The sequence below is a fragment of the Pundamilia nyererei genome, unplaced genomic scaffold, assembly GCF_000239375.1.
Source record: "Pundamilia nyererei isolate P.nyererei 1_Seehausen unplaced genomic scaffold, PunNye1.0 scaffold00030, whole genome shotgun sequence".
Lineage (NCBI taxonomy): Eukaryota > Metazoa > Chordata > Actinopteri > Cichliformes > Cichlidae > Pundamilia > Pundamilia nyererei.
Window position 1 is genome coordinate 4041039 of NW_005187431.1, and position 9595 is coordinate 4050633.

Sequence of the window (9595 nt, forward strand, 5' to 3'; positions counted from 1 at the left end):
CAAACTGGTTATCTTAAAGCTTTAATATGCATTTAAACATTTTAAACTAGTCGGTTTTTATGATAAATGAAGACAGCTACACGGTGCATTTCTCGCCTCAGATGCTTTCATAAACACATTTCCGTTAACTTGTCTCTAATGTAAACGAGCCGCCATGTTGGTGCAGTTCGAAACACGGCTGCAAACTCGCGTGCTCATCTCTACAGCCCATATTTTTTCGAGCACGTGTCAGCTCCCGAGAAATGCTCATCCAATCAGGTGCAGCAGGGCGTGTCCTGAAGCGTCTTCCTTGAAGAAAAAAAATCTCCTTGAGTAAATGAATATACGCTAAATGAAACGTTCAGTTTTTATGATTTTGTAAAAGCATTAATCAGAGTTGACAGTATTTGCCGCCATTACTGCAACTCTTTATCCGTTTACCGTCCTGCAGAGCAACAGCGCAGATATCAGTGTTTATGACCGTGACGTTAACGTGAGGCTATTATATAATATTACGGTGCAAAGTCAAGTGTTTTGTTAGTTATACGGGGTGATTTGATAAAAGATCGTCTCTACCTGTCCCCTGGGGTTTATATCTAACACTTCTTTGGACTTGTGCTCCATTTTATCGAAGGACAGCAGTTTTTGGTTGTAGCCCTGCAGGTTCTTCTCCTCCAGAGCGATCATCACCCTCCAACAGGGACAAGAGCCGGTCGCCCACAGCAGAGTCATTGCCTTGGCCATGGCTTTAACTTGAGATTCACAGTTTGGACGGTCACTGAACTGGACGCACAAAGCAAAAGCGCAGACGACAAACTCAACTTACTTTTCTTATGGTTTGTAGGAGGGGATGTCAAGCTTTTATAAGAGCGTGATTGCCATCTACTGGCTGGAAGAAAAAACTACAACTCAGTCATCTTCTATCAGTTTGCCTCCTTTATATTTTTGATATTCACCACTGAATGATTTGTTGAAATAAATAAAATGAATTAATAAAAATAAAATAAAAAATCTTTCTTTGTTTACCTTCTGCACTTTGTGTAGTCGATGACAAGATGTACATTGTACACATCCTCCTCCAAATATTCACATATGCCTCTATCCCAATACAATATAGTATTATATAGTATTTTAGCATAATTAGAAAGGTGACTGACCTGAAATAAATAAGCTGTTTTTATGAAGAATAACTGATGGAAGCTGTGTTAATATTTATTGCAAATTGCAACATTAAGTCATTTTATTTTTAAACAAATATATAAACAGCAAGCGTCAGCCTGAGTGATGTAAAAATAAAATAAGCCAGTAAAAGCAATTAAAAAAAAAAACACAACACACACAAATAACGAATGAAGACTCAGAGAAAAAGCCAAGGAATAAAAAATATGTTTTAAAAGACAGTGGTCAGGTCCTGATGTGAAGCAGCAAGCAGGTCCAAAGTTCCGAGTCAGCTACAGCAAAGGCCCGATCTGAGATATATGCAGCAGCATCTGGTCAGACGACCTCAGTGATATTTTGGGAGAGTGTGTAGTTAAAAGCTCAGGAAGGTAGAGACATGCTGATTTTAAAATCACTTCTCAAACACAACAAAGAAGCCAAAGCAGGGGGAATATGGTGACTGTCAAAACAACCCAAAACCAAAGCAGAGCCTCAGAACCTCAGTTTGTAGAAACTAGCTCTAACAACAGCTTTTATTTGTTTATCAAACATGAAGCTTTCACCTTTCGAGTAGGAGTGAGGGTCAGGAGGCCCGAATACTACCACTTGTGTTTTATGCTCATTCAGGTTCAAAATTCACTGCATTCATTTATTCATTTGAGAGGGAGATAGATCACTAAGTCATCAGCATAATAGTTAAATGAAATTCCATATTCTTTGACAATTGATCTTAATTGGAGCATATAAAGAGAACAAAGTCATCCTAGAAATGACCCTTCTAGGATCCTACATGTGAATGGAGGAGGTGACTCTGAAAACCGCCCAACATGATGGAAAACTTTCTCCTCGCACTACAAAAAGGTCATATTGCCACTCACTACATGGGAGAAGGACCCAAAACCAAAGTGCTTTAACAAAGCTTTATCTATAAGGTGATTTGTTGCTGCTGTGGTCAAGTTTTAAGAATAAAAAAAAATCTTGTGAAAAATTAAGAGTACAGTAAGCAAGCTGTTTAAATGTTTTTATTTCACAGACTTACAGGAATTCTCTAAAATGACAAAGGGAGGATTCTTTGTGTTTCAGAGGTCCTTCAGGATGTCATAACCCTGTGGACTGGCCACCCAGTGTGGGGGCCACGTGGTTTTAATGCTGGCTCTGTTCTTCAGCAGGCTGTAATATTTGGCCAATTTAGGATAACGCCCCACAGACAGCCTAAAGAGAAAACACATCATGTTACTGGAAAAAGGCGACTGGACTGCAGCTTCACACAAATCAACTGCTTAGCTACCCACCCGAAACGAAATGCACAAGCGATGCTTGGAAAGACGATCACATCGGCTAGGGAGAAGGCCCCTGCTAGGTATGAGCCAGCAGCCACCTAGATGGAGAAGTGAAAGACGCAGTACTGTCAACACAGTGTGTGAGTGCCTGCAAGTGTACACAAGTGTGTGCGTATTGTTCGTACATTCTCCAGGTAACCCTCCCACAGTTTGAGTTCAGCAGTCAGAGCCTCTTTGTTTCTCTTTACAGCAGAGTCGTGCCTCTCCTCTTCAGGGACGGAGCAGTCGTAGTAGATAACTGAATCTGAAGCAGAACGCACATTAATGTGTGACTGTCTTCATGGCTTCTGTCCCCTCTGTAACTCAGCGCTCAGACTTGTGCAAGTGTAACTTACTGAGTTTATCAGTGAGGGCAAGGCCCTCCATCATGTGTTGGTACATCGCGGCTTGGTCATCAGCACTGTCAGGAATCAGCTTGATGCCCTGAGACTTAAACTGATTCTGTTTCAACAGTGAGAAAACAATAATCAAAGCAGTGTACTAAAAGCTAAACAAATTATAAATACAATAAATTCAAGTAATTAATTAAAATATTGCCGTTTACCTCGAGGTATAAGCATGTTGCACAGGACTCATTCAGGATGATGTCTCCGTGCTTGAACGCGGGAAGCTGACAGAAAAAAATTGGCAGAAGACGTCAGGTTTTGAGGCTCATCATTGCGTAGTGCACCTTGTATCTGTGCTGTTAGTGCCTTTGAGAGCACGTTATTTAGGACGAATTACCAGATGCCCCTGTTTGTGTGTTGTACCCATAGTTTGAAAAACAAGCTTTCAGACACACCTGAACAGGGACTCTACAGACATCTTTTACATACAGTCTATGTGTTAGCTGCTCCCACATTGTGCCTTCATCTCTGTCAGTAAGAGACTGGTCTTCTATCCAGACGCTACCCCTGTTGATATGTGTTAAAATAACTATAATACTTTTTTTTAAAGGCTGTTATGTCATGGTTGTACACTTTGCTGTGATCATTATGGGTGCGGTGCACCTACCTGTCCTCTTGGGTTGACTTCCAAGACTTCCTGAGATTTGTGCTCTCCTTTCTCAAAGGACAGCAGTTTGCGTTTGTAACCCTGCAGCTTCTTCTCCTCCAGAGTGATCATAACACGCCAGCAGGGAGGTGATCCAGCCCCCCACAGCAGACTCATTAACTTTGCCATGGACGCAGGGACCAAAGACGCAGCGCTGAGCACTGATTAACAAAACCATGAATGAATGCAGAGCTGCACAAACTGGACAAACACCGTAAAGCGAGCAGCAGCAGCAGCAGCAGCAGCAGCATTTTACGGCACCTGATTATTCCAAAGGTTATCAAGTAGAACCACACCACGTGGCTCACAATCACAGAGGTGAACGCTGGGGGAAGGAATGACACGCAGATCCAAGTTTGCACTCTATGGTTTTTATTTTATTGCAGAATGTGTATACACGGCATTTCAAGTGAAAGTGTTTATAAGAACGTTCAGCTCACTACATGGCATTCATGCAGTGGTGTTTCCCAGTTTCTTGCGTCTAGACTGTTCAAGTTGGTACGTGACAGAGTGTGACCACAGAGCTCAAATCAAACGTCCAGATAATGCTCCTCCCTCTGTTTCTCTCTCTCTCTCTCTCTTAGCAGGGAGCAACACATTTCTTCAATTCACAAAAAGAAAAAACAAGCCACAATTGATCCTTTGTCTCAGACTATAATACACGTTTCTACAGCAATTACAAAAATACACAATGTGAAATGCACTAAACATGCACACTGTAGAGTTTACAGTATTTAGGACCTGGCAGCTGACAAGGGCATTTACACATATCATGCAGAACTGTCTGCATGTTCCTCAAAATAGATTATTAAAATGTTTTTGTTTTGTTTTTTTAAAAAAAAGTCCATTTTCTTTTCTTTTTACACTTTACAAACAGTTCCTCTGAGATAAAAACTATTTTTTGTGTTTTCAGTCGTTCATTTCAGCATGAGACTATTAAAGTGGACTTATTATGCTCTTCCTCGTTTTCTGGCAAATATGCACTGTTACACTGGCATATGCAGTTTCAAGTAAGCGTGTCAGCATATATGCAGTAACCCCGTGAGCCACACACTTCAAAACTGAGCCTTTTTTCTTTCCTACTCATGGCACTGTATGATCGATGAGAGCAGATATCCCTAATACGATCAAATCTTTTGTTTTTAAGAGAAAGCCAATCAGAAAAGAGTTGGCTTAAAGGGCGGGGGGGTTAAAACGGCTTGTGTTAAGATTAAAGAAGATTCTTTTTAAACTAGCGGAGCCAAAAAACTAAAAATATGGAGTGGGAAATGAGCACAATGGGTCCACTTTAATGTTATTTAAGGTGCAAGACGTCAGAGCTTTGCAAATAAATACTGAAAAAAACAAAAAACAAACAAAACAGAGAAGATTTTCAACAGTAATACTCATGAGAACCATGCCTTAGGAAGTGAAATTTAGGACGTGAATACGTTAACGAAGAGAGAACGGAGGTACAGCATCGCCCCTTTGAAGTGAAAGGCACTCATCAGCTTGATAACCTTTCGCGTCCCTACAAAAGCACAGCCACGCTCATTACTTGATGTGTAGATGCTCTCACTGATAATCTTTGTTTTTTCTCCTGGGAACAAATTCTAATTCATCCTCAGCCTGGCAAACTTCACAACCAAAATTCACAGTTTAAACAAATGAAAAAAACAAAAAACACAAACCCCAAAAACGGTGACGTCACAGCTGCTGACACTCACAAGCGAAAAGCATCCCAGCATTCAAATCCTTTTCAGACAAATAAATAATTCAGTGTAGAGGCAGCGTCACTTGAATACATTTTCCTTTTCCTTGCCTAACTGAACAGAATCAGTCCTTATGAGAAGCATTCCCTCGTCACCTCCACTGTTTCTTCTGGAAGGTGAAAATGTCGTAATGCCGCCTCTTCACTCAGAAACATCAGGCAGAAAGAGCCGCTGGGAAAAACCTAAAAGGACAAAGGCTGACAGAGATTTCACACAGACATCTGAAGCTGAGTTTTCACGGCGAGAGGTGGATGATCACATCTGTGGCTCTGGGGAATCAGTTAGCCCTAAAGCGAGAGCTTCTTCTGGCGTCAGGCCGTTTTTCAGCGTCCGCCTCACTGTGAAGAGAAGACGCGGAGAGTCACCGTGCAGTCGTGTGATGTTTTCATGTTCTCCAGTTCTGCACTACATACTAACTGAATGCATGCTCCAGGATTTATAATATACTGTAATTAACCTGCTGAGACTTACATCTGCTCTGCATGGGGTTTATTACAATCCATATCTCGGCTTTGGTAACAATCAACAAATAACAGTCATATTTACTTGGTTTTAAACAGAGAAATTAATGGTGAACATGTAATTAAGAGGCCATAAATAACCATTAAACTTATGCAGTTGAGTGCTTACATTAGAAATCTATTTTCTGACGTGAGTAGGTTTTTTGAAATTGCATGTTTAAACATGCAGATGAGCTCCTAGCCATCTAAATTACCACCTCGGTATTTGCAAAGAGATGTCTAAGTATGAGATAAAGCCAAATTTCACTTTGTTGACTAATAGAAAAAATAAACTGTTTACACACGGAGGATTCTGAATCTTACGTTTTATGACTTTATTTCCTATCAATGTGCTGCTAGAAAAAAATCAGGATCTGAAAGGTTCCAACACACAGGACCTGAGCTGGAAAGTCTGGTATGTAAAAACTTATATGTAAAAGCTGCTGAAGTAATGATTTCTGGCTCAGAGTATGTGGAAAACATATCTTCTACTCCGAGCACTGAAAGTGCTTTATACAACTTCTCTCTCCCATCTCACATTTAATGGAGACATTGGAGAGAAACGTGTATATTTGGCATGCAGAGTGGAGCAGCTGGGGGTTTATGAGAGCCTTTGACTCAAGCATGGGTTAGACTCCTTGATCCGAATGAGCGAATGAAATATACTCTCATTAAATATGCAACAACTTTCTGAAATTTCCAACAAATAAAATACTAAAATATACATTTACTAGTATGAAATAAAACATGTTTGGGAAGCAAAAAATAACTATATACGTGTGTGTGTGTGTGTGTGTGTGTGTGTGTGTGTGTGTGTGTGTGTGTGTGTGTGTGTGTGTGTGTGTGTGTGTAAACTCGGTTTCATGTTAGACCCACCAGGCACCAGGTAGGTAATGTTTGGTTTTAGAAAGATAAGACAGATGAAACACCATGCTTGTGGTTTCAGCAGCAGGACTTTAATAACCACAGTGTGTCATTTAAGGATCTGTAAAGAGTCCATCTTTTATATACAGTCTACAAACTGTACTCTACCTCATGTAGAAACAATTATGTTTTTGCCTGTAGTGACTTTAAGGTGCTTAATTTCCCTTCGCTTTCAGCTACTGATTGCTGTATTTAGCTTTATATTTATATGAAAGCAGTGTCATGGTTTTGAAGTGGTTTTTTTTTCTTTTTTGAAAAATCTCAAACTATATTTCACATATTTTTTCTTATGCTTGTTTCCTGATGTCTTCTTGGAGGTGTTACTCATCATCCACGGTGCAGTCAGCTTCTTAGATTAGATACATTTTCATGGTCATGCTTTCAGTTTGAAAACCTGATATATTCAGAACTTAAATTAGCGTGACATGTGCAGTTGGGACAGAGGTGAGCTCGTACATGACTTGCGGTTGGCCCTGGATCTCCTCCTCTCTCTGGGCTGGGTTCTGGTTCCTGGACCCTGAGTGGCTGACCTCACTATGCGCTCCATGATTTCGTCTGCAGCATCATCTCCACAGATCTGAGGGTCCTCCACAGGCGGAGTCCATGCCTGCATGCTGCGTCCTGCATAAACAGGTGAGAAAATCTTTAGTAGGGAAATCCTTTCGAGTGACCCAACTCCAGAAATCTTCTTTCTCCCTTCCCCACCTCCTCGTCCAGGCCGTGACCTGGTCCGTGTCCGCAGTCCCGGCACGCCGCTGCCCTCCTTGTCACTGCCACTGAGGCTGAGAACCGCTTTCATGTGCTCGTGCTCTGCAGCATCCTCGGCATGCTCCAAACCCTGAGGCTGCTCAATTTCCTGACCCCCACTGGGGGCGCTGTTGTTGCTCCCTGCGCTACTCCGACCACACTGTTGGAGCGAGACGGAATCAAAGAGGATCAGAATTTAGCAGCTGAGTATTCTGAACTTTAACACGGCAAAGCACCAAGAAAAACATCCAACTGCAAACAGTACAGTGCCTGGTGCCTTTGACGTATCGTTTAGTCGTTTAGATGCAGTTAGTGGATTCATGCACACAAACACACAGACAGTTGATACCTCACGCTCCTCTTCATCATCAGACTATGGGAGAAATAAAGAGTGAAAGTCAAAGAATAGTTGCGAATAGAATAGAATGAAGCGAGAAAGATGAAAAAGCAGCACTTCAGTTTGAAGAAGAAAACAAGAACAAAAAGGGGTTGGAAGTGTGTGTGTGTGTGTGTGTGTGTGTGTGTGTGTGTGTGTGCGCGTGTTTGAGAGAGAGAAATACTCACAGGAGTGTTTACGTCCATGATCATCTTTCCTCGGGTCTTGTTGCGCTCGCGATGGTCGGCTCGTTTCTGTTTCTGCTGCAGCACACGCTCTCGGGTGGTCCGGTACTCCAGCGCAAACTCGCTGAGGATTTTACTGAACCTGTGGACGCTGATCTCTCTCACACTGTAGGCCGGGTGACCAAGGAACAGCAGGAAGGAGTGGAACCTGAAAGGAAGAAGATGAGGGTGATGGCAACTCTTCCTACCTCCTGTTTTATGTGTTGCACTACACAGATTTCCTCATTCACACAGCACAGTGTTGGTTTTAGTAGACTAATTCGTTTTGTTTGTTTTGTTTGTGGTAAACATCAATAATAAATGATTCAAACTGTGAGACGAGCTACCTGTTGATGATCCTGCGGTGAACAATCTTAAGGATGATGATTCGCTCTGCGCAGTCTTTGAGGAAGTCGGACATCTTCTGCTTCAGCTGGGGCTTCATCTCGTGCTTGGCAATCACCTTCAGGTGGTCCCACGAGGCTTTGCAGCGCCGCTCCATTTGACACAAGTTCTCCTGCAGCTGGTCAAAATCCACCTGTTGAAAAAAACGTTTATACAATCCAATTCAAATTACTCAAACACAGGATATCTTAGTGCCCAGGGGCGTAATTTCCAGGGAGGTTTGGGGGTTTATGGCCCCCCCAATAATCAGACCCAACCAATATAACCCCCCAATAAAATTAGGAATTATCTTGCATAAATAGGCTGTTGATTTTCTTTACTTATTTCAGTTATTACCAGCAAAATAGTTGCACGTTTAATCATCTGGGAATTTACCCAGATTTATTTATTTATTTAGACAGAGATCTTGACCTCCCCAATGTTCAGCACAAAGTTATGCCGATGTTAGTGCCCATTTACAAGATTTCTGTAAAATGATACTAAAGATTTAAAGAATATCTATATGTGTGTCCATCTTTATGTCCTCGGCTTATATTGAATTTTACTTCAAAAATGATTCTCAGTTGTCTGGATGAACAGCCCCTCTAGTGCTTTCAGGTCCAGGTGCTTCCAACTTCAGTTCAGTCAGGGGAAAAAATTATGTTTTATCTTTTTAGGTTTTTGGACTTATTTTGACAAAATTCAAGCAAATGTAAGTCTTGATCTTTTACAGTGTAGAGATGCAGAATAGGTTAGCAGTGAATGCACAGCATACTTTTGCAGAGCGCGTGATGGCTCCTATCTCTGAGTAGAGGTCGGTGCTCTGAGGGAAGTTTTCCACCACCACAGAGCAAACGTGATGGAGCAGTGACTGCTTATGGACCGTGTCCTTTACTTCTGGAACCTTCTCCAAATAGGTCAGCTCGAAGCCTTTAGCCTGGAACAGGAACGTTGTGTTTATTTTGAGAAACAAACTCAGATCCTACTGACTTGTCTCCCAGTAATCTGATGTAATAGTCATGACTCACATTGGTGCCGTTGAGGAAGTTTCCGATGGAGAGCAGCGTAGAGAGGACGTAGCGGATAGTTTTGTTCTTCTCCAGCTGATCCATACCCTCCTTCAGATCCTGCAGTGGCTCTGCTACTTCCTAGTAGGAAAACACACACACACACACACACA

At 41.8% G+C, this 9595-nt stretch overlaps 2 protein-coding genes across 7 annotated transcripts in view; both read right to left on the bottom strand.

Annotated features, from left to right (window-relative positions):
* Positions 1 to 2153: 2153 nt before the first annotated feature.
* LOC102211562 (glutathione S-transferase A-like) lies at positions 2154 to 3717 on the bottom strand. Its single transcript, XM_005728876.1, has 6 exons — positions 3471 to 3717; positions 3022 to 3087; positions 2813 to 2918; positions 2603 to 2721; positions 2430 to 2515; positions 2154 to 2349 (listed from the first exon to the last, which is right to left on the bottom strand). Exons 1-6 carry the CDS (start codon positions 3636 to 3638, stop codon positions 2217 to 2219), a joined length of 678 nt encoding a protein of 225 aa, XP_005728933.1. The 5' UTR covers positions 3639 to 3717; the 3' UTR covers positions 2154 to 2216.
* Positions 3718 to 4371: 654 nt separating this feature from the next.
* Positions 4372 to 9595, bottom strand: part of fhod3a (formin homology 2 domain containing 3a) — a 66724-nt gene continuing 61500 nt past the window's right edge. For 5 of the 6 annotated variants that reach the window (XM_005728878.2, XM_005728877.2, XM_005728882.2 and 2 more), the window contains 8 exons: positions 9444 to 9563; positions 9191 to 9352; positions 8379 to 8569; positions 7996 to 8200; positions 7781 to 7804; positions 7390 to 7591; positions 7141 to 7305; positions 4372 to 5598 (listed from right to left, as the gene is read on the bottom strand). In XM_005728878.2, coding sequence (XP_005728935.1) covers positions 5516 to 5598; positions 7141 to 7305; positions 7390 to 7591; positions 7781 to 7804; positions 7996 to 8200; positions 8379 to 8569; positions 9191 to 9352; positions 9444 to 9563 — 1152 coding nt within the window. In that variant the 3' untranslated portion in view covers positions 4372 to 5515. The remainder of the gene's footprint in view (positions 5599 to 7140; positions 7306 to 7389; positions 7592 to 7780; positions 7805 to 7995; positions 8201 to 8378; positions 8570 to 9190; positions 9353 to 9443; positions 9564 to 9595) is intronic. The other variant, XM_005728879.2, reaches the window with a different exon arrangement.